Genomic DNA, 24,923 nt, shown 5'->3' on the forward strand with positions numbered 1-24,923 from the left:
ACCCCCTATTGATTTCCCCCGGATTTTCTGAACTTCTTCCCCCCTCTTATAGGAATGGATCCTTCAGGGGTCTCGGCCCTGGGGGTTATTTCCTGAGTCCTACCCCAGATAGTACCCCACCTTTATACTATTAAAATATTCCGTCCGTGGGAAGGGGGGGTAAAACACCTCCCAGAAATGACCCAGGCCCTCTCAGGACCGGTGTCTCAGAGGTGCATCACTCTTGTCAGTCCCAGTCTGAAATTTCCACCTAAGGACCCCTTTTTTGTTTTTTTTTTTTTTTTTTTCACAGGTTTGAGACAAGTTTCATTGCTACGTCGGGGGAAGGTACCCTCCCAAAACCGAAACCTCAGTCAGTTTACTTCTGTCCCCGATAAATCCAGCATATGTTGACAGATATTAGTAATGGCATTCGCAATAACACCCAGGCTAAGGGAGTCAATCAGCACACCTGCTCCGGACACATTATTAATCATTAACCACTCAGACTGTTATAGTAGGTAGTAAAGAGAATTTTTCCTATATAATCATGTCTGCAGGCTTCCAATACATCAATAGCTTTAGATTTTATCCTCCTTCAGATATCTTTGTCGTATAACAGATATTGTGATAGATCCTGCTTACAATCCCAAAGCTAAGTGAAGTTTCAGATAGGGACAGCAGTTTCAGATACTATCTTTAGTCATTAGCTCAACCACCGTTATATCAAGCTGTTATAGTGAGATGACACTGAGACATAAAAGCTGGTACATATGACAGGTGTTGTATGCAGACATTATGTTCATTATATGCAGAGTTATTTCTACATTACCACCACCGGACTCTGCCGAACTCCAACGGGGTCACAAGTTGCCTGGAAAGTCATGAGGAGTGACCGAGGGGGGGGAAGCCGGAGGGGGGGGAGGAGGGGAGAACGCCGTTGTGTGGAGCGGCGTGTGGAGCGGCGTGTGGAGCCTCCGAGTTGTCGCCCTGTTGGAATCAGGGAGCCTCAGCAGCAGCGCTCGTCGCGGCGAACAAGGATCTTCCTCCCCTCTTTAGCCACGGGCATGTCCTGAGCGGCGGCTGGAAAGACGAGCTCCGGGGATCCTAGGAGAGTCTGCTTCTCCTTCTGACACCCTCACCTCCCTCCCTCCGTGATGCGCGTTACGTCATCACGCCCCCGTATTATGTTCAAGAGCGACAATTTAAAAAAAAAAAAAAAAAAAAACTAATTTTTTCCTCAGTTTCGGCCGATACGTATTCTTCTACATATTTTTGGTAAAAAAAAAAGAAAAAAAAAAAAAAAAAAAATCGCAATAAGCGTATATTGATTAGTTTGCGCAAAAGTTATAGCGTCTACAAAATACGGGATAGATTTATGGCATTTAAAAAAAAAAAAAAAAATATATATATATTTATTTATTTTTTTTTTTACTAGTAATAGCGGCGATCGCAATTTTTTTTCGTGACTGCGACATTATGGCGGACACTTTTGACACATTTTGGGACCATTCACATTTATACAGCGATCAATGCTATAAAATTGCATTGATTACTGTGTAAATGTGACAGGCAGTGAAGGGGTTAACCACTAGGGGGACACAAGGGGTTAATTATGTTTCCTAGGGAGTGATTCTAACTGTAGGGGGCGGGGACGTACAAGGGGAGGAGACCGATCAGTGTTCCACTGTACTGGCAACACAGATCGGTCTCCTCTCAACTGACAGGACTGGATCTGTGTGTTACACACACAGATCCACGGTCCGGCCCGGTTAACGGCCAATCGCGGGTGCCCGGCGGACATCGCGGCCTGGGCTCACGCACCGGGTCCCGAGCAACGCGGCGCACGCGTGCGCCCCCTAGGCGGCCAGGAAGCCCAGGCCGTCATATGACATCCACCCAGGATGGGAGATCCCATCTGTGGACGTCATATTACAATACACAGGTAGGGAAGTGGTTAAATACAAAAGTGGTATTGTATACAGTTCATAAAAGCTCTATAGCTACTCCATAGTAGAGTTAGGAACCAATCAATCATCAAGGGGCCCCTGATGACCACCCACTGTCCAAAACACATGGGACACTGAATTGGATGCCGAACCTCTGGAGCTTTTTTTTTTGTTGTTTTTTTTAATACACTTTTATTTCAATAAATGATTTATGGATTACACTATAGAAGAATGTCTATTTTATGTCCCCACATTTACACTTTGATTGGCACCACTGCACTGAACTCAGTCCCACATGAGGAAAGAACACCTGCTTAAGAGCCTAAATCTGATGGCTCTCCTGGTTATCACTTTACACAAGCCTAGCCCAACCTTGTAATTTGTAGATCTTATTATTTGGTAAGCTCTCCTGTATACTGTTTGGTGAAGGTGCTGATCACTGTCAGTGGGGAAGAATGAACGTTTTTATTAATTCTATTATGGTGTACCTATGGAATTTTTAGGAACGGTGTATTTTTTAAAAAAAATAAAATTGTATAATAGAAAACTGTTCAAAAACAGCCAAAGTCATATGAACCATCACGGTGATTTTATATAGTCCATGTTCAGATTTAGCGTTAATAGCACTTTAAATAGAAAATTCATAACCAAAGAAAATACATTATTTTAAGGCAATAATGTTTTTCTCAACCAACAATTGAATATAATGTTGCCCACATTTGTACATGTCAATTATAAATTCTATCCATATTCTTTAGAAATAATGCAGTACAAAATGTGATTCATTTATCTCTGATACTGTTGTGCTCAGCTGCTAATTATTCAGCATTTATCATCTAGCCATGAGATTGAATTACAAAGTACCTTAATGTGATCTAAAGCTGGAATTCGTGTTCAATCCTATTTGTCTTAACATTAGTTGCAGTAAAAGTAGAATGCAAATAGTCAACTGAATACCAAACTAAATATAAACGAGCAAAACAAACATAGGAAAACGAAACAAAATGTCAAATGAAAGACACATATAAATCTGCAAACCTCTCCTTCAGGCTTTCACATTTTAGCATGGGGTGTTAAACAATCCTACTTGAGTATGTTTACTAGTGTTTCAAATAAAATGCACTGTCCACGGGGATGAATGATAAATTGCATTACATGATATATAAGGTGCAAATGTAGCCTAAAGGCCAAATCCACCCAGCATATCAGTTTTGGATGGGCACCCATTTCCCCAGGCAGCTACTAAGTAGAGGATAAAGGCATGTATTCCTGATGGCTCTTCTATGATGTTAAATAGGAAAATCATTTGTGAATTTATGTGTTAGAATGATGCCTTGGTCATGAAAAGGCTTAGAATCACAGGCTACTGCAACATATCTCAAAATTAGTGTCTCTAAAAGTTAAACAAAATGAGTTAGAGAGTCACTACCCATGTCCACCTAAAATTAATTAGTCCTGAGTGAAGTTGACTTGTAAATGAGCACATATCAAGGGTTTCAATTTTCACTGAGCTAATTGAACATTCTCACTGGAGCACCATTGCATTGTGTGGTCATGTTGCATTCTTAGATATCACCAGCAGGTGACTGTACTGCTGTACTATATGTGAAATGTGTAATTGTGGGTCCTGAGACTGAGACGACTCCCTTGCTTCTACATAGAAGGGTCACACATGGACGAACTTAGAAGTTTACTTGAAAGGGCCTTTGAAGAACCCCCCCCCCCCAAAAAAAAATATTCCTTTATAATCCTGTATATTTAGAAAAGTTTGAAAAAAAACTTTTGAAATTACATCAACATGTCTTTTCTGTCATCACTCTTCTATATTAAAGCTTATATAAGAATTTTGTGATTGGGTTTACATCCAACTTAATACTGCTGGAAAACAACAAAGACGACCCTAGGGCTCAATTTTTTTTGCCAGCAAAACAGATCCATTTTAAAAGCCAGGGACTTGCTGTTTTGTTGTGCTTCTAATTGTCAATAGTGTAAAATAGCTTTGTCTTAGCTGTCAAAGTTCGAGAATAGGATACTCACTCTTGTACTGCCCGTGCTATGGAAAGAGCTGTAGACCCAGTTTCGTTGACACTATCTAAAGTCACGTTTGGCAGGTCGTCATCATCACTATCACTTTTTATCTGTCTAGGAGACAGTCCCCGGGGATCCATATGTGCTGGGGAGAGAAAATAATCCATTATAAATGAACTGTGCAGAAAAAAAATACAATTGTCACTTTACATTACTTTAGGCTTATCTAGTATGCATCTCCATGTACTACAGCTGTATTGCTGCATAGTCATCCTATAAATAAAACCATGGCAGTGGGCTAGTAGAAGTAACTTCAAATTTCTGCTTCATGTAGAAAACAATCACATTTTGAAATATTGCCTAAAATATATTTGGTCCTGATAATTTCCAAAAGTTTCATCAATGGTTCAATTAGCTGTTCTGTGACATTCATGTTACATTTCATTTATTAAACATTTTAGAGCAGGGTTCCACAGAGTTCCTCCAGAGGCTGCCAAGGGTTCCTTGAGCAATGAGCAATTTCTGCCTCTCAGATAAGTTCCCACTGACACCATTGCCCTTTTTAGCTACCTGTAAGGGGGCAATTCTTCCCAGTGACCACAAGTGTAAGGAGCATTCTCTCCCCATTGACTATCACACTAAAGTATCATGAGTTGTAGATATAGTCATTTTTAGTAGTGGTTCCCTGAGACTGGAAAGTTATTTTGAAAGGTTCCCCTGTTAAAAGGTTGAGAAAGGCTGCTTTAGAGAATAACTCATGATTGTGCAAGAATGAATATACTCAAAATACTAACATGTTAATAAGTCTGCAGTCCTTCCTCTGAAAGATGTAGGTGTATGTTTAGACATGTGTGGTTCGTTTCATTCTGAATAAATATTCAGATAATTTTTTTGTTATTCAGAGATTCGGATATATCCGATGATACAAACAGACGCTAGTGATGTTCAGTGAATCAAAAATGCAAATACAAATAAATAGCAAGCTAAAAGTCCATAAGTGATAAATCCCAACACCAAATTGTGATGCTCAAAATCGGATTCCTAGTTCTTCACCACAAGTGCGCAAGAGATGGGTGGCCACTCCCCAGAGAATTATGACCCCTTTTTACAGGAAGGTCAAACAGTTCTTCTGGAATACCAATTGATTCCACTGACAGCACAGTTCCACTCCACTGGCCCCTTGAGATGAAACTAAGATGGGGAAAATGACTCCACAAGAGACAGAGGAAGGTCTCAGTGTATTTTTTCTTAATAGATAAAAACAAATAACAAATGGCGATTACACTCACATGTTACAGTGTCGATCCGGGCACCAGGTGTAATCAGCATGTGCAAGCCGGCTAGTCCTAAAGGGACAGCGTGAAGTACGCGTCTCTCCTAAGGCCAAGCCTAGATAGGATGTGGGATCAGAACCTGGAATGGCAGCTCCTCTGCTCAAGGATTGGCACTGTAACATGTGAGTTTAATCATCATTTTTTGTTGTCATTTCTTTTTATCTACCAAAAATACCACACTATGAGACCTTCCTCTATGTCTCTTGTTTTCCCATCGTGTTTCATCTCGAGGGGCCAGTGGAGTGGAACTGTGCTGTCAGTGGAATCAATTGGTATTCCAGAAGCGCTGTTTGACCTTCCTGTAGAATGGGGTCATAATTCTCTGGGGAGTGGCCACCCATCTTCTGAGCACTTGTGGTGAAGAACTAGGAATCCGATTTTGAGCATCACAATTTGGTGCCTAGTGCCTCATCTTTTAATATAATTTTCCCGCAGCATTTGGTGACCTGTTCACTTTTAAAGGGGCAGCTTCCATTATGTTTGTTCACTGATTTCACAGGGCGCCATTCATTGTTTTTCTTTTTTTTTCTTTTTTTTTTTTTTTTACTACCCAAATTACAGTATAAACAAAGTTTAGCGAATGCTCTGAATAACAAAACTAAATTCGTCCAAATTTCCAAAATTCGAATTGAAATTTAAATTGAATTTTACATCGAATTCCAATCAAATTCGAACTGTAAACATATTTCTGAAATCAAAGACTGTGTGTGTTATTAGAGTACCATCTTGAAATAATGGTGTTTTTTTTTAAGCCAAAGGTTATTCAAAGTGTCATTGTGATCATTTGATGAAGATTTTTCTTTTGTTTGTTCACTTTGCCACATTCGAATCGAAAAAAAAATCGAAAAGTTTAAAATCGAAAAAAATCTGTAAATTCGAAGAAAATTCAAAAAAAGACAAAACTAATTCCGAATAAGAATTGAATGAATTAACCGAATTTAATGAAACTAAGTAACTAGATTAACGAAGCTAAACGAAACGCATTTTTTTTGTCATGCACACGTCTTATGTTTATTAAACAGTGATATTTTTACTCTTTAGACATCTTGTCCCTTCACAGCATATAAGCTTCTCAGAGGAGATCTGGTTTATTAACATTTTCACGTCTCTTCTCTGACTGACTATGCCTGGGAAGAGGTATGTTCCACTGACTACCAGTGGTGGGAAGAAGGGGGATTCCCCCTCCTACTGACAACAATGGAGGACGTAGGGGTTATTCCTCCCACTGAAGCCAATCTCTGGAGAGGGATTTTCCTCCCACTGGCACTGATGATCAAAATATCAGACTATTTTAGTGATCAAAAGGCCAACTCTCATAAAATTCACAAATACGAATTTTTAAAATTTTGCAAGTTTGTGCATTACGTTCTGCAAAAGTTACAAGTACAACTTTTCTGAACTAATCAGCTGCAAAATTATGGATGTATAGTCCTAGTGAACTACATCATAATTTGGATTCTCATAAAAATAAACACTTGAAACTGATACAATGAAATGGTACAAGGGCCACATATGGCCTAAAAAGGGAGGGAAGGACAATCTAGCCAAGGCAGGTTAGAGGCAGTAAGCTGTACAGAAAGCTGGGGAGATACAGACTCTGAATAAAGTCTCATATTCTGGCTAGATTGTGAGAAAAAGATCCATGAATCACATGACTACTTTGTTTTAAGGTTTTACTTATGATAATGATAACCAAATTTGGACCATGTATTTTAGGTCAGATCCTTGCAGAAACTACATGAAACACTGGTTTATCTTATCAAGCAGGTATGAAATAAACTGTCAAGACTTTTCCAACTATAACTTGTCTATAAGATTGTCAAGCACTAAAACTTGAAGAGTTCAGATCATGCCACCACAGTAACATCCAGTAAACTGGTATCGGTTGCCTACTTCCAAGTTCCAAGTCCTCATTGCTCTCCTATCATTTCTAAAAACTCTGCTGACTGGCCACCTAACCCGAGCTTACCCAGGGTTGATTAATGCCTTTCTTATATCAAAGAGAAATGATGATGTACAATGTGTAACAACCTGGAACAACCAATTATAGTCATATTATTAAGAGATGATTTCTAATGTATTGCTTTGGGTTACTTCACACAATATTTTTGCTCTGCCACTCAGTCTTATTTAATGAGCTTGATAAACCGTTACATTCTGAACCCACTGTACATTTTTTATTGTGCATTTAAAAAAGATATAGCACAGGATCAAGAATATACACAGTAATTTTTCCATGTAGATTTGTTTAACTTTCTGCGTGGTTTAAATGCAAATATGGGCTTGTTAGACATAATCCAAGCAGGCATTTTACATTAAATATTCAGTGACCTACTACAATTTAATAGGGTGTGTTTATGTATGATTTTACAGAGTTGCAGGTTTTACAGAATAATTTTATATAATTCCACTTAGAGGATCCCATATAAATTAAAATATGTAAAATCATCAAGTACTGCTGTGTAATTATTTGAATTTTAATGAGAGCTAGGTTGAAGATGTTATAAAAAATGGCAAAAAACCTAAATGGGATATCAGAAGGTTCTGAATTAGTCAATAAGCTTGGTATAATTTCTTGTTATAGAGGACAATTGACAGAGTTCCCATCTCCCTAACAGATGGGGATCATCAAATAGAAAGGAAAAGGGAAAGAAAGAGAATAACCAGTGAGACAAAGAATGGCTTGCAAAAGTCTGCCACTCTGGCTTTTTGGGACTACTGTCATTGGTTTGGTTCAGTCGAGTCTTTTCTTCTCATGTTCGTGTAGCTTCCTTCCAGGTTTCTAGTTGTCTCCCACATAGCAGGAACAAATTAGCTTGCTTCTAACCAAACTCCTCTTTCATTAGATTTTAAGCTTCGTCAACATTAAATGTGACTGCACATTTCAGATGACACGTGTGAGTCGCATAGTGAATGAAGAGTCAGTGAAAAAGGACCGTTTATCAAAGATGAAAAATAGATTTACAGACAGAGGGTATCCCAGACAGCAATCAACCCATGAAAAGTTGAGAGTGCAGAACTTGGAAGCTAACAGGACAGTAAGTCAACAATATGGACAGAACAAGAGAAATCCTCTTGTTTCCCAGTATCATTTAGATTCTGCACAGATTTATTCAGTGATTAAAAAACACCAGAGAATTCTGAGAGAAGCTTTTCCTGATGTTGAGGAATTTCAAGACCCTCCATTACCATCTTATAGAAGGGGGGGGACTATTAGGGACATGGTTATCAAGTCAAAATTTCAAAGTGAGAAAGTGATGGTAGTACCCACATTTCTAGCTTCTAGGAGGAATGGTTCCTTCCCCTGTCTATCTTGTGTACAATGTTCCAATATGATTAATCGTACCTCATTTACTCTTCCCCAGTCAGGTAAATCTATTGACATTAAAGGATTTTTTACATGTCAGAATACATATGTGATCTATATTTTAAAATGTCCATGTGGATTATATTATGTGTGGGGACCACTCAGAAAATTAAGGATAGGATAGCACAGCACAAATCCTCTATTCGCTCTCCACAATCTGAAATACTAGTAGCTAAACATTTTAAACAGCGCGGGCATACTGTAGCCCAGCTAAGATTCATGGTAATTGATCATGTCCCACGTTGGCGGAGCGGTGGAAACAGAGAATTAAAATTGCGACAGAGGGAAGTGGAATGGATTTCACAATTAAATACTATTTACCTGAAGGAGTTGAATAAAGACTTTGATTTACATTTGTTTTTGTAAATATTGCTATAAGTTTTTTATTTTTATTTTTTACAGGCATCTATATGAAGTAACCAGAGACACTGCCATGATATTTGTCCTCTGAATATTAGCTGCTATGTTTAATAGCATCTTAATTGAAGTGATTCAGGTGTTGCTAATTTCCAGTCCAGAAGCAACGTGTTATATAAAGAATATATGTGAGTTTGATTTTCATGCTTGTTATACCTGATGAAGGATCCTGATGTAAATTTTATGAGTTTGTAACTCTCTTAATAAATCTACAAGGTGCTGCAGAATGGTCGTTTTTGTTTTTCTATATATTGGAGGTTGGGGACCTCTGTTATCTGCTTTGCACATGAACAATCCGTTTTTTGTTGTGTGTGTGCTGCCCTGACCAACTATATATATATATATATATATATATATATATATATATATATATATATATATATATATATATATTATATATATATATTTATTAGGGCTGTGGAAATTAAAGATTAATTCCTCTCTTAATCGTTAATTATTTTTGATCGGTACTCACCTCTCCGCCGGCTTCCGGGTCTTCAGAGAGTTCCAGAGGAGATCCGGTGACGTCACGGACATCAACGTCACCGGACTCCTCACCCCTTCCCCAAGTGCTTCCGTCTGCTAGCAAAGGGAAGGGGGGAGGAGTCCAGTGACGTCTATGTCCGTGACGTCACCGGACAGCCTGGACAATGATGGTAAATATGGATGTGGTTAACTGGGATCATTCAGTGAGCCAAGTGTAGGCAAATCTGATAACCAAATTTGACAGTCAATATACTAGATAAGTTTTATAATTAAAGTTAAACTAACTTTCTACATTTTTCTTGAATTTTTATTTTAAAAAATTACTTACGTCAGTGCTGCAGTTTGAATTTAAAATGTATTTGCGTGAACTGTGAAGTTAAGTCATGGATTGCGGAAACTAACTAGTGCCGGGTGATTGTATATAGTGTATACCACATTTACCACTGACTAATGCAGAGTTGCAATGCAAGGAGATCAGCTAAAAGTAGTTGGATCTGTATGTGCGTTATAATTAATCGAAATTAGTCGATCGATTAAAAGAAAAAAAAAAAAAATCGATTAAATCGAACAAGAAAATTTTAATACATATACACACACGAAGACTGGAAGATGTAGATTCCAACCAAAAATGTTACTATTAATACCCAGTGACAAGGACCCAGTGATTTTTATCCTTTGCTGTCTTGTCTCTTTGCTAATTCTCTTTTATATTCCATTTTGCTACCAGCTAAATATACATTGTTTGGCGAAAGCTTGCCTCTCAAAAAATGAAGTTAAAATTAAAGCATGCTCTACAAAAAAATGCAATCGCTAACTAACAAAGCATAGTATTTAAGGCCCTAATATTATATTGGGTTTTACATATTAAAAAAAAAAAAACACATAAGCAAACCTTTTCTTTACATCTAATGCATTATATCAACAGATATGTACCAAGCCTAAAAAGTAATATTATGTATTTAATTTGCTGCAATGCTTACCTTTAAGATGACTCCTACCATCCTCTAACAAAGGTACCACTATTGTAGAATTCATACTTCCTGGTGATCTCACAGCAGTGTAAACAACAGGAACTGACTGCACAACAACTGGTATACGATGTACATGACTTAGTTTACTAGACTGAAGATTCAGAGGACTTGAAGGTGGGACGGGGTGAATAATGTGCAAAAATTGCTGGCCACCGACCCCAGATGCTGAAGCCACAAGGGGACCTGGAGTTAATACTGTTGGCACTGATGCTGTTGATGGTACCGAAGTTATCACGGTTGGAGATGAAACAGGACAGCTGGAGGAAGAAGAAGAATTCGAAGGTGAAGCTGCAGAAGTTGCAATGGACAGAGGAGAAGAAGATACTCCTCTTGGTGAGGTTCGTGCCTTGTTTATGGACAAGTCTACTGGTTCCGTCTGTGTTTGGAAATGGTCTGTGGCTAACAAGTCCTCTGGTGGCTCAGCCTTTACATTGTTGAGAAGGAGGGGTACAGCTTCCATATCTGGGTAGCTGTGGACTTTTGGAGACTGTAGGAGAAAAAAAAAAATAATTAGTAATAATTTTGTTTAAATGATATCTACTAGGAGATGCACATATTCCATTCTAAAAATGTTTTTTACCCAAAATGAGAAAAACGTGGTAGGTTCTATCATGGATATGGTTGTCATACTATATATACTGATTTGGACAAAGTGAACTTGGCCAACCTTTGTTCCATGTTCCAGTTTACCAAATGCTGATAATCCTGCAATAATTTATTCTAAGCTTGTGAAGAAAAAGCAAAATAAAATCTTATTAGATCATTAAATATGTCCGTCAGATAAAGATCATACTAACATTCATTTATTACCCATGTAATTATATAAAAATTCCCTGAGAAGCCTTTTTTTCAGAGTCATGAACTTATTCTTTATTAATCTTTCTTATTGTCTTATTCATTCCTTCAGGTTAACATGAAATTACACTAAAAGGAATAAACTGAAATAAAACATTATTAGCAATGTTAATGATTAGACAAACTAGGAATGTTTTCAGCTATAGGTCTGGGTTAAACCATCATACAGCTCAGCAAGAGGAGCTCTAAGAAGCATTAGACCTCAAAACACACAGGCAAATAACGGGCATGAACGTGGTCACCTACCTATGCATCTAACTCATTCATGCCTAAAACATAACAAACCTTTATTCCATTCTTAATAAAACATATATCATGTTTGTATTATTAAATCACCATGTTTTGCCTAACTCGCAAGGTGCGTGGAGTTGAGCTTTTTAGATCGAGTAATATGGTAAATGTTTTAAAAAAGTGCAGCAAACATGGAAATGTTACCTAAGCAATTCATTGGATGGTAGCATTCATTTTCCACCACTACTGGAATGCTATTGGTCATCATGGACAACATTTCCATTTCTTCTATGTTCCATTCACTACTAATATTACCGTATTTATTGGCGTATAACATAGGCATATAACACGCACCCTAATTTTAAGAGGGAAGTTTTAGGGAAAAAAAAAAAAAAAACTTTCCACAGTCCCCTGAACAGCACACGGACCCCCTGCACAGCACAGCACACAGACTCCTTTCCCTGCACAGCACACTTTAAGAAGTTAAGAAAATATTACTGACAACACTTTCTCATATACGCTCCTCCTGTGTCACTCATTGTAAATAAAAGCTTCTATATACCTCAATTAATGTCTCTCTCTCATGGACCCGGTCTTTTGCTGTTTCACTGATGGTCACATGACCGCTCTCCTCCTCCATTCAAAAGCTGGACTCAAAGAGGAGGCAGAGCAGGAGGAGGAGAGCGGCCAGAATGAGCGATGTTACTTGAGGTATTAGAGGCTCCCATTTATATTGAGAGTGACACAGGAGGAGCCATATATGTGAAAGGGCTGTCAGTAATATTTTCTTAACTCTTTAAAGTATGGGAGCGCTGTCCCAGGGCCAGGAGAGGCGGGGCAGCCGGCCCGTCACCCTCCCAATGGGTGGCACCCGGGGGCAGACCGCCCGATCCCCGCCCCCATTGGTAAAAATAAATAAATAAATATTGGCGTATAACAGGCAGGCACAGTTTACCCCCTGTTTTCAAAGGTGCGTGTCATACGCCGATGAATGCGGTACTTTATGCTCAGCCTCCCAATGCATGCTAAAAATTTAGTTTTTGCCAATTATGTCCAGATTTTAGCTTTACTGATTATTATATAATAAACTTGAAAATATGACTGATTTGAATAGGTATGTGAATTATTTCCCCCACACGTTTCCTTGGCCTCTCTTTTGACTTTATTCTTTGTTTGTGTCTTGGGGCAAAAACATTGATATTTCCTATGTCAGTTCTGTTATACTGGTATTGTAAACCAATCAATCCCTCTGAATAGTAACCATCATCTCTTAGCTGTTGGGGAGGAGGAGGGTCTGGGTGTACCACGCAGGCCCAAAGTATTTAGATGAAGATTTTTTTTGGGTATGTATAGTACTACATCCAATGTCCATAACTGGTTATCAAACCAGGAGGATATGATCCTCTCTTTCTGGTGACGTCTATTGTACCCCAAGGTCATTCAGTGCCATGCCACTGATAAGCCATGATTCGGCCTAGTGCCGAGGGTAATTGCGAAGGGGGTACTGCACTATACTTACCCTTCCTACACACAGATTCCTAGCTATTCATAATTTCTGTAAGCCTACGTAGTTGATGCATATAATGTCTTTCGCAGTCCCGGTCTTTGACGGTTCAAATAAGTCTGACTGTGGTTATAGTCCAGCTAATACAGTTAGAGTGGTATTAGCTACTTAACGATTTTAAGGCTGCCCATTGGCTTGCTCTGCGATTTTTCTCCTTGGTTATGCATCTCCTTTCCACAGGTTATGCATATGCTCTCCATAGTATACTCTCGATCCACCTATAAAGCGTGATTCAGCTAGTGTGAGGGACTGTGAGTTTGTAGGTGACCTTTGGATGTTACATTATCTTTTTCTTTAATGGGTTATGTTTTCAGATTTGGTGAAATCTCTTTATAACTTGTATACAATTGCGGATGTATCCTTGATCTCTTATGGATCGGTTTGTATCCACTATTTTTGAAAAACTTTATTAAAAAAATTGAAAGCAAACAAACCAGAAGGGAGAAAATAGGAGAAAATTTTTTTTTAGAGATTACATGTACTTTCAAGTACACTTATCCTTTAAAGTACACCTGTTATGAAAGGAAAATTGCTCTTCTATTGCTGACTTGCTTCTGAAAATGCTATTTGCCTGTCTGTGTATGGGTTCAATACTTTTTAGCCACCACCACACAACAAGCATGTAAAAAATGTAAGTCAGAAAAAACTCAGATCTGATCTCTATTCTGGTCTCAGTTTGGTTACAGATAGTACTGAGGCCACAGAATGATCATAACAGCCTGAAAATTATCCCCAGAGGGAGAGGTCAGCGATGGCAGCCTACATAATCCTCTTATTTCCTTTAAGCATCATTAATCTGGCACCAGTTTAAACTATTATGAACAGGGATGCTATAAAGCCATAGAGATTGCTTTCTTATGCTGCAGGATGCAAACTCTAAACAATTTTATAAGTAAATGATCTATGAAGAAACACTGAGTTATGCAAACTGGACAATGACAATCCAATAGTTATGGGTACTTTATTATACTTTTATTCTTCTCTTGAGTAATGGTAAAACCAATGTTGCCAATGTCTGCCCCAAGATTCAATTCAAAATCTCATTTTCTCTCCTTCAGTGTTTTTAGCATATCCTCCTATCTATTCTTTCTGTATGTGCTCAATTATGCCTTTACACTGCAAAAGACCTTCACCTTTTATCTCAATTTGATGCTTCAGCCTGCAGGACTTGCCTTGGGCTAGACATACACTCTAGAATTCACAAGTAATCCTGAGAGCATGCAGTGATACTCCCAAAAGAGTTATTAAAGTATGTGTGAACCCAAAATGTCATATTCCTGATATGTGCCTGCTGCACCATGAATTGAAAAAAATGTTCTCGTATCTGCATTGCTTCCTTTGTGTGAAATATCTGGTGCTTTTGCCAAACACTCTGCTTTCCTATTAAAAACGGATCACATTAGGCATTAGAACACCATGCAGCCAGTTTTCTGGCTGTGCTGAGAGCTCAGCTCGCTCTCCCACAATGATTAGACTCGTACTGATATCCCTACCCTTCTGCACAGCCATTCACTGAAAGGTTCAGTGTACTGCTGTTTTTCTGCTCCAAGCTCTATAAGATCCTTATGCAACTGAGAACAGAAGGTATGTGATCACTTAAAAAAAGCGGAAAAACCCACTGGGTTGAACCAAAAAAAAAAATAGTGGTGTGTATTAGGCTTAATGAGGATTCTGATGACTTCTAGACTGCAGACTTTCACTTAACCTCTCTAAATGGGGCCTTCTCCCAGCCACAAGCCCCATAACAGCTAGTTACACCACTGTTTGGCTCCTATGGCCAACATGTTACTTTTCTGGTAGTCCAGTTGTTTTGTCTTTTGCTAGTTTATGGATTCTTGACAGCACAACATAGTGACTTAAAGTGTATTGACTAAATACAGTAACTCATATCAGCCTGCCAAATTTAAAATAAACATGTACAGTACGCCATGTATATGTTTTAAAGCTAAAAAAATCAGCCTGATAGCAAGTAACAAAGTCCTGAGCATCTCTGATTTAGTTCCAATTCCCTAATCTTTTTTATATATCTCCTGTTCACCTGTCTTCTCTTCAATGATAGAACCTTTAGTGCCGGTTCACACAGGGGCGACTTGTCAGGAGACCTAGCCGCCTGACAAGTCGCCTCCCGTTCTGTACAATGGAACCGTTCTAATAGGAGCGACGCAAGTCGCTCCGGCTTAGAAAAAGGTTCCTGTACTACTTTGGGGGCGACTTGCATAGACTTCTATACAGAAGTCGTTTTGCAAGTCGCCGTGGAAGTCTTGTGCAGGTCGCCTCGGTGAGGCGAACTGCAAGTCGTGCCGCCCCTGTGTGAACCGGGGCTAACCAACCACTGAGGTAACTGTCATTTGACAGGTGAATGGCAGTTGGGCAGTATTTAGCAGGAAAATTCCCCTAGTATCAAAGTGAATCTAAATCACAGTGGTACACAAAGGAGGGAATTCAGGCAAATAAATTTATCAGCAGCTACCTTGTTGTACCTGTTCTTGTACTTTATGTTTAGTTGCAGCTTAAACATTAGCTTTAAATAAAAAAAAAAAAAAGCTACTACAATAAAGTTGTGGCTGAAACATTAGCTTTAAATCCAAAAGATACTACAATAAAGAAGACCCTCTGGTCAAAATGCAGCCTTTGCCAGCCCACTGAGCGGACAAGCCGCTGGAGAACGATTTCATTATGTAATTGTCATTTAAGCAATTGAATTAATAGCAAATGAGAAATGAGCCAGTGGCTGATGAGTTCTTTTTAAAGCATTCTCCATGACTTGATATATGTATTAACTCCCCACTAAGTCATATTTCATAATTTATGTCCTATTTAAACATTTAATTATGAATTACATTATATAAGTATACATTGCACATACTGTGTTTTGCACACTGCATGTAGAACTGATGACTATCTCTGATCTGAAACAGAAACCTAATTATTTATTACACGAATGTTCCTGTTAAAGAAATATTCATAACAGTGTGCTGTTAATAGGATTTCTGTTAACAGTTTTGGACTAAGGATTTGTTGTATGTCCAAAATGGCTCTCTGTTTCAGAAGAGTAAAATATATTTTTTGTGGATGCAGCAAATTATATTTAAATGCTTCAAGAACCCAATTTTTCTTTGAAGCATACTTCTAAAGAAGTGAATGTAACATTCATTGCAGGAGAATCTTCCCAAGTAGAGATCTTTTAAAATTACAGTGATTTATTGACCTGTGGTGATTGCTTGTAAATGTCACATTCACTGCTAAATAAAAATGCTCCTTTGTGTTATCAGTGTTTTCCCACACATAGAATTTATAGGCACAAACATGAAGGTATTTGCTCCTTTGTCTAACTTGGTAGGTAACATACTGCAATAAGCCATCATTCAAATAATGTATAGGTGTGGGTACTTCTACATGCTTAGTATTGGATGTAATTGGTTGTTCTTTGACTCATTTTAACTGCAATAGTTCAAGTTCATATTGTAGTAAAAGGAAATGTACATAAAGGAAGGCCAGCGCTATAAAGAAATAAATTAAGCTTAGGCCCTGCATGACAGTGTGGAAGGGGAACCAGACAGCAAAGGGAGATGTAGGAGGAATACTTACGTGATTGGCTGAAGAGACAGGGTGATGGGGAGAAGCGTAGGAGATTAGACTGCAGGGAGGGGTTGGACTGTAACAGTTGGAGTCTGGAAGCCATCAGATGAATGGTCCTCCCTCCCTCCTTGGTATTTGCTATATAGGCATGGTCCAATAGTAGGAACCAGGTAGTGGTAGACCTGTAAGATCTGTAGGCAAGTGGTAATGTCCCAAGGCAGTGTCTTGTGGCAGGGGGCATATATATATATATATATATATATATATATATATATATATATATATATATATATATATATATATATATATATATATATATATATATATATATATATATATATATATATATATATATGTATGATGTTAAATTGCTATTTATTGTTATGCTCGTTTAATAAAAAACCTGAAGGGCATGTAACTCAACTTCGTGCATTATTAGGATTAAGTGGGTGGTGGCGTTTTGGAGGGTAGTTTAGGCGTTTTGGGTGGTGACCTCTGATCTATCCTAGTCAAGACTAAAGCTAAAATGCAGTTACTTGGCTAAATACATTTAAAATCACTAAATTATTTCTTGAGCAATTTAATATTTCACTTCCAGACCAGGTGATATAGGCCAGCACTGCACCCAAATACACATTCTACTTGTTGCACTAATACAATCTACTTTTTTCGGTTAGTGTCACACAGAAGAATCACACAAGGACTCACATATGCGAGGACACAAATATGGTAGCTGCGATTGCTGATTAGGTTTTTAAAGGCACAGTCTCCAGGTTTGTCATGCTAAGTCTGTCTTCACTGCTTATGAGTTAGGAACCTGAAAAAGCATGCAACTCCAGTTTGGCATACCTTGTACTGGTCAGTGACTCACACAATCATAAAGCCAGGGAAAATGCCCCAGAACCTGCACCTTTCAAAACTATTCCAATTTTCAAATTCTGTGTACTAAATTATAATTCCACATAATGAGTTCCAAGCTCAAAATTTTGGCTTCTGAGTTCCAAATCCAGTTTCCATATTCTGAGTTCAGAGCTCCATATTCCTTGTCCGGATATCCAAATTTCTAGTTACTGATTCCAAGTTCCAAACTTGTACCAGGTTCCAAATTTCAAGTCCCTAGTGTGCATCTTAAAGCGGGGTTCCACCCAAAAATGGAACTTTCGGTTCCTCACCCCCTCCGGTGTCACATTTGGTACCTTTCAGGGGGGAGGGGGAGCAAATACCTGTCTAATACATGCACAGATACCCGGAGCCACCCGTGGGTATCTACGCCACTTCCTGTCCCCCCCGCTGTATTCTGGGAGACACACGGGTCCCAGAAAACAGCAGAGACCAGTTTGATAGAGCAGCGTGAGTCACACATGCGCAGTAGGGAACCAGAAAGTGACACCGCAAGGCTTCACTTCCTGATTCCCTTACCGAGGATGTCAACGGCAGCACCCAACAGCCGAAGGATAGATCGGCTTCGTGTGCCGACATCGTGGGCACCCTGGACAGGTAAGTGTCCATATTTTAAAAGTCAGCAGCTGCAGTATTTGTAACAGGTGACTTTTGAAGGGAAAAAAAAAAAAAAACGGCGGAACTCCGCTTTAAAGAACACAACATACAGGGATATAGGAAATTATTACCGACACTGACACACGTAAACCTACACAGGTTGAACTGGATGGACTATTGGGGTTGATTTACTAAAGGCAAATCCAAAAAGACTGCATTGTCTTTATTCAACCTTACCTACTATGCAACTATGTAGGTTCTAAATTCTGAGTTCCAAATTCCAAGTTTAAATACAGCAATTGCTCTTATATTTCTATCCTCGCAATTTCCTAATAATAAAGTGTGTTGGTGGCAGTGTTACAAAACTTCCACCAGATGGAGCCACAACATTTCACATACATATCCTAACGGCATTTTACCTTGTATGGCACAAAGCTACAATGACAGAATTTACAAATAATTTTGATTCGTTTTACCACATGATTGTATTGTACAAACAATAAGTACGATTCTTATATTAATCAGCTGACAGAATTTACAAATAATTTTGATTCGTTTTATCACATGAATGTATTGTACAAGCAATAACAGTAAGACTGCACATGTGTAAAAATAATAATGATAAAAATAATAATAATTTTCTAAACAACTAGCTAATGGGCCTGAATCACTTTAATCTGTCTTGCTATTAGCTTCTCGTTATCCTCTGCACAGCAGCACTCAGACACTCAATTTCTTAGGCCTTGCTGCGTGCACACGTGCTGACATGTAATGTGCTGGCACTAGGAGATTGCAAAGTTAGTAATTTTTCAGTGGGTTGTAGCTCTATCATTGTCCAATCAGCAGGCTCTGGTCATTAAATTTACACCAGTGTATTCTTTAACTGTATTCTGACTAATCCTAGTCAGAATATAAGAAAGCAGTCTTTGTTTAAAAAAATGTATCTCTCTTTCAGGCACTAGATGGTGCTGTGCACGCAGTTAATACACGATTGGCAACATCAACAGGAGAAGACACTGCAAAAGATGCTAAGGATGCTACACTTTACATTACTCACTTTGTTGTTCTTACTGATGTGTTGCAGCATGCTGAATATCACAATATATTTACTACAGTGTCAGGTCGTTTCAGCAGAAAAAAAAAATATTGTATAAAAAAAATGTGTTAATGTAAATTAGTCCAGCTGGGGGCTGGAGGCTTGAGATTTTAAAGTGGTTTGAAAGGCTGAAGGTTTTTTTACCTTAATGCATTCTCTGCACTAAGGTAAAAAAACCCTCTGTGCGCAGCTTCCCCCAGTCCACCCCCTTATACTTACCCTTGCCCAATCTCGATCCAGTGGTGTATAAGAGAGCATAAATCAAACACAGTGATGCGCTACCAGTGAATAATCAAATTGAATATCATACATAAATTGATAAACAAATTAATAAAACATTAATACAAGAGATCGCTCTGGTGTCCTGCTGGCTTTACACTCCTCCATGTGTCCCACTCCTTTCTGATGGTTCGCTCCGCCTCGAGTCTCCCCCAGGAATATCGGGTGTATATAGGAACAAAATACGAGATCTAGAGCTCTCGGTTTAAAATGTTATTGCTTCCACAAAATAATATCCAAACTACTCACAATCATGCAGGGATTTTAGTTTTTGCATGGACTTCCACTTTAAGCAGTGCGGGATATCCGGACAAAACAATTCAATTTTCCTCGTAAACAAGATGGCCGTGGGATGACATCAAATGCTCCTCCCCCTAAACGCGTTACGTCAATGGGCGTGATTTCTTCAATAGGCCCAGATCCAAGTTCGCTTAAATTCTCCTCTGCTGCCAGTTTCAGCAAGGTCTCCTCTCTACATCCTGCTGGTAGGAAGTACAGAAGAGATATTGCTGACACTGACAGCAGAGGAGAATTTATACAAACTTGGATCTGGACCTACTGAAGAAGTCACGCCCACTGATGTAACACGTATAGTGGGAGGAGCCTTTGATGACGTCATCCCCTGGCCATCTCGTTTGCAGGGAAAATGTAATTGTTTTGTCCGGATATCCGGCACTGCTTAAAATAGAAGCCCATGCATCTATAGCCACCAACATTCTAACACTAACCTCTCTAGCCCTGAAAAGAAAAAAACAAAAAAAAAATCAGTATACATACCTTTTCTACGGGCGATCCGACCCGATTTCCAGCAGCCAAAGCTTTGATCCCACGCTGAGCTGTCAGCCACGGCTTCGCTGTGTGGGCGGGTGCAGAGGACATGTCCGTGAACGGAAGCCCCATATAACTCTATGGGTGACGTCACTTCCCATTCATTTCACAGCCGTTGTCAGATGTGCACTCAGCAGAGCTTGCGTTGCAGGAGATCGGGTCTGATTGGCTTCAGAAAAGGTATGTATACTGATTTTTTCTTTTCAGGGATAGAGAGGTTAGTGTTAGAATGTTGTTGGCTATAGATGCAGGGATTTTAGTTTTTGCATGGACTTCCACTTTAAGTGCTATGATTGTGAGTAGTTCGGATTTTATTTTGTGGAAGAAATACAATTTTAAACAGAGACCACTAGATTTAGTTCCTATATACAACCAATATCCCTGGGGGAAGACTCAAGGCGGAGCAAACCATCAGGAAGGAGTGGGATACAGGAGTATAAAGCCAGCAGGACACCAGAGTGATCTCTTGATTTCCCTTAAAGGGACCTGCTTAGTCTGACCCACTGGTGAAACAGGGGTCAGATTGTGAGGTGAGTGGCCAGAGCACACTGGTGGAGGCAAGAACTTGCACTTTTTGAGATTTATTTTTTGCACAGGTTGGTGGAGCAAGTTGCGATTTTTTTCTGCAATTTGTTGATTATTGTGGGTATTTTGGGGGGGGGGGGGGTGTTTGTTACTTTTTGGGATTTCACATGGATGATTATGGACTTATCAGTGCAGAATGTTTGAATAATTAGTTTATTAATTGATGTATGATATTCAATTTGATTATTCACTGGTAGCGCAGCACTGTTTGTTTTTTGTTTACATGAAGTGTAGTGAGCACACTTTCAGTGACAGCAGCAACTGGACTTTTTAGACACATACACACATTGTAATTATATATATATATATATATATATATATATATATATATATATATATATATATATATATATATATATATATATATATATACACATACACACATACATACACATATATACACACAAACATACATATATTATGTATATATTTATATTTATTTTCTTTGCACACTTAATTAGTTAGGTAGGATTGTGCTGATAGATCACTTTATTATAATGTACAAGAGAGCAGCAACTCTCTCGGCTCTGTCTCTCCTCATAGTCTAAGAGAAAGCAGCGGGAGTCATTGGTCCCCACTTCTGTCAATCAGAGCCAGTGAGGAGGGTAGGGGCAGGCCAAGCCATGCTGTGTGTGTCTTATGGACACACTGAGCTGGCTCCGGAGCAAGTCCATATGAGCACCCCCATAGCAAGTAGCTTTCCATGGTGGGCACTCAGCTGTGGGGGGGGGGGGGGGGGTAGAACCAGGAGCCCTAGTGGTGGACCCAAGAAGAGGAGGATCTGGGCTGCTCTGTACAAAAACATTACACAGAGCACAAAAGTATAACATGTTTGTTATGTTAAAAAAAAATTGGTGTCTCCCTTTGACCCCAAGTAGTAATGAGGAGCAAGGTTCTTACTTTTTAAACTGCGTGGAAGTCTCTTTCCATTACACACACCTTTTCATAAGCACAAAAATGTGAAACAGCCCAATATATGTCAGCCTCACACCATTGTTTTGGGATATTATACAACCCCAATTCCAAACAAGTTGGGACGCTATGTAAAATCTACATGAAAAACTGATTGCAATGATTTGCAAAACTCATAAATCCGTATTTTATTAACAGGCAACAGAAAATATATCAATTGTTTAAACAGAGAAAATGTATCATTTTAAGAAAAAAAATGTAATTTTAAAATTGATGGCAACAACTCAAATTGGGACAGGGCCATGTTTACCACGGTGTAACATCCCCTTTTTTACCATCACTCTGTAGGTCTGGGAACTGAGGATTCCAGTTGCTGAAGTTTTGGGAGAGGAACATTGTCCCATTCTTGCCTGATTTAGGATTAAAATGTTCAACAGCTCTGGGTCTTTTTTGCTGATATATTGGGCGGCACAGTGGTGTAGTGGGTAGCACTTTCGCCTAGCAGTAAGAAGGGTCGCTGGTTCGAATCCCGACCACGACACTACCTGCCTGGAGTTTGCATGTTCTTTCTGTGTCTGCGTGGGTTTCCTCCGGGTACTCCGGTTTCCTCCCACACTCCAAAGACATGCTGGTAGGTTAATTGGATCCTGTATAAATTGTCCCTAGTATGTATGAATGTGAGTTAGGGACCTTAGATTGTAAGCTCCTTGAGGGTAGGGACTGATGTGTATGTATAATGTATATGTAAAGCGCTGCGTAAATTGATGGCGCTATATAAGTACCTCAAATAAATAAAATAAATAAATATATCTTTCAACATTGATGGTGCCTTTCCAGATGTGCAAGCTGCTCATTCCATACTCACTAATGCACCCCCATACCATCAGAGATGCAGGCTCTTGAACTAATTGCTGATAATAAGCCAGAAGGTCCCTCTTTAGTCCAGAGGATGCAATACCCATGATTGCCAAAAAAAAACACCCCTCAAATTTCCATTCGTCTAACAACAAAACAGATTTCCACTTTGCAACAGGCCATTTTAAATGAGCTTTAGCCTACAAAAGACGGCAGCGTTTCTGAATCATGTTCAGATATGGCTTCTTCTCTGTATGATAGAGCTTCACCTTGCATCTTTGGATAGCACGGTGAACGGTGTTCAGACAGTGATTTTGGAAGTATTCCTGAGCCCATGCAGTGATATCCATCACATAATCATGCCTATTTTTAATGCAGTGCCATCTAAGGGCCTGAAGATTGTGGGCATCCAATATTATGTTTCGGCCTTGTCCTTTAAATATATCTAAAGTCTTTGCAATTTTATGTTTAGGAAAATTATTCTGAATATGTTAGACAATTTTTAACTACAGCTTTTCACAGATTGGTGAACCTCTGCCCATCTTTACATCTGAACCACTCTGACTCTCCAAGATGCTCTTTTTTTACCCAATCATGTTACTGACCTGTTGCCACTTAACCCATTTAGTTGCAAAATATTCTTCCAGCTCTTGCTTGTTAGTACCACTTACTTTGCCAGCCTTTTGTTGCCCTTTCCCAACTTTTTTGAGACGCATTGCTGCCATCAATTTCAAAATTACCTTTTTTTTTTTACTTAAAATTATATATTTTCCCAGTTTAAACATTTGATATGTTCTCTATTTTCTATTGTGAATAAAATATGGGTTTATGAGATTTGCAAATTATTGCACTCTCTCCTTTTATGTAGATTTTACACAGCGTCCCAACATTTTTCTTTTAGAATTGAGGTAGTATTGATGTGATAACAGTCACAGAGAGCAACTTCAATTTACAAAGCTCCGGAACATAAGATTATCTCCAGAAATCAGAAATTGTTGGAAACTATGCATGTCAGTGCTGGTAGCCATTTTTGGCTGAATTTCAGTAAAGAATTTTGCAAAAATTAAATTCAAACACCAGGAAATCTGAAGCGTCACAAATACTTAATGCCAGGTCTACCCAGACAATGGAAAACTTTACAGCAAATAAGTAACAACGGAACTTGAAAATGTAGCACAGGAATGGTTAAGCAGCATGGAAAGCAGGCAAACTATTGTTATTCATCTAAATTTGCATGTGAAAGCATGGCTGAACAAATCAGTCAAAAAACACCAGCCAAACAGTCCACCCACGTTCACCACTTTTTTTTTTACCTGATGATAATTACAGATTGCAGAGCAAGCAACCTCTAATAAACTGCTTAAAGTTTAGGAATAGACACATCAGTAAATACCTTGCTGTTGCTATGGAAATATCTTCAGAATGCATTCTTTAAGATTTTCCAAAACTAATGATCCCAGTATACTTTGCTAAATGTGGAACTATTTTTCTAATATTTAAGAGGGTTTATATTAACTCTTACATTTGTGTAAATACAGTACTGTTGACTTGGCATGTATTGCATAATATTGGGTCCGCTCTCCTCTTGGGTGTGCTGCTCTGCAAGTTAAAGAGTTAATGAGACTTTGCTCAGCAGGACTGCATTATGAATCTGCTTATTATGCAGCCCACCACAATGGATTTTTATAGGAGGTTCAGCTTTCTATGCAATCATGTCCACATCCCATAAGTTAAAGGGCTAGTTCGTCTTGATCAAGAATACCCTATGCAGTTCCCACCATAAGCCAATTAGGTTTTAAAAAAATATGCTTTGACAGCATTTCTATACCTATAGGCTATTTTTTTACAATGAGTGAAGCCTGCTCCAAAACACCCCAAAAACATGTGCTTGGCTCAGGAGAAGGACAGCGCTCACTTCTGTACTGCTGGGGGCGCTCATCCTAACAGCTGCTCCATTCTAGAAAGAAGACAGGATGGAGCTAAGAAAACTGTTAGGAGGTTTTAAGGGCAGACTTCATGTATTGCCAAAATGGCCTACAGGTATGGAAATA

At 38.8% G+C, this 24,923-nt stretch overlaps 1 protein-coding gene across 4 annotated transcripts in view; it reads right to left on the reverse strand.

Annotated features, from left to right (window-relative positions):
* Positions 1-24,923, reverse strand: part of KLF12 (KLF transcription factor 12) — a 277,668-nt gene that overhangs the window by 51,528 nt on the left and 201,217 nt on the right. For all 4 annotated transcript variants that reach the window (XM_073614262.1, XM_073614259.1, XM_073614261.1 and 1 more), the window contains exons 3-4: positions 10,541-11,078; positions 3,966-4,101 (exon numbers count right to left, since the gene is read on the reverse strand). In XM_073614262.1, coding sequence (XP_073470363.1) covers positions 3,966-4,101; positions 10,541-11,078 — 674 coding nt within the window. The remainder of the gene's footprint in view (positions 1-3,965; positions 4,102-10,540; positions 11,079-24,923) is intronic.

Source organism: Aquarana catesbeiana, linkage group LG02 (genome assembly GCF_042186555.1).
Source record: "Aquarana catesbeiana isolate 2022-GZ linkage group LG02, ASM4218655v1, whole genome shotgun sequence".
NCBI classification, from domain to species: domain Eukaryota; kingdom Metazoa; phylum Chordata; class Amphibia; order Anura; family Ranidae; genus Aquarana; species Aquarana catesbeiana.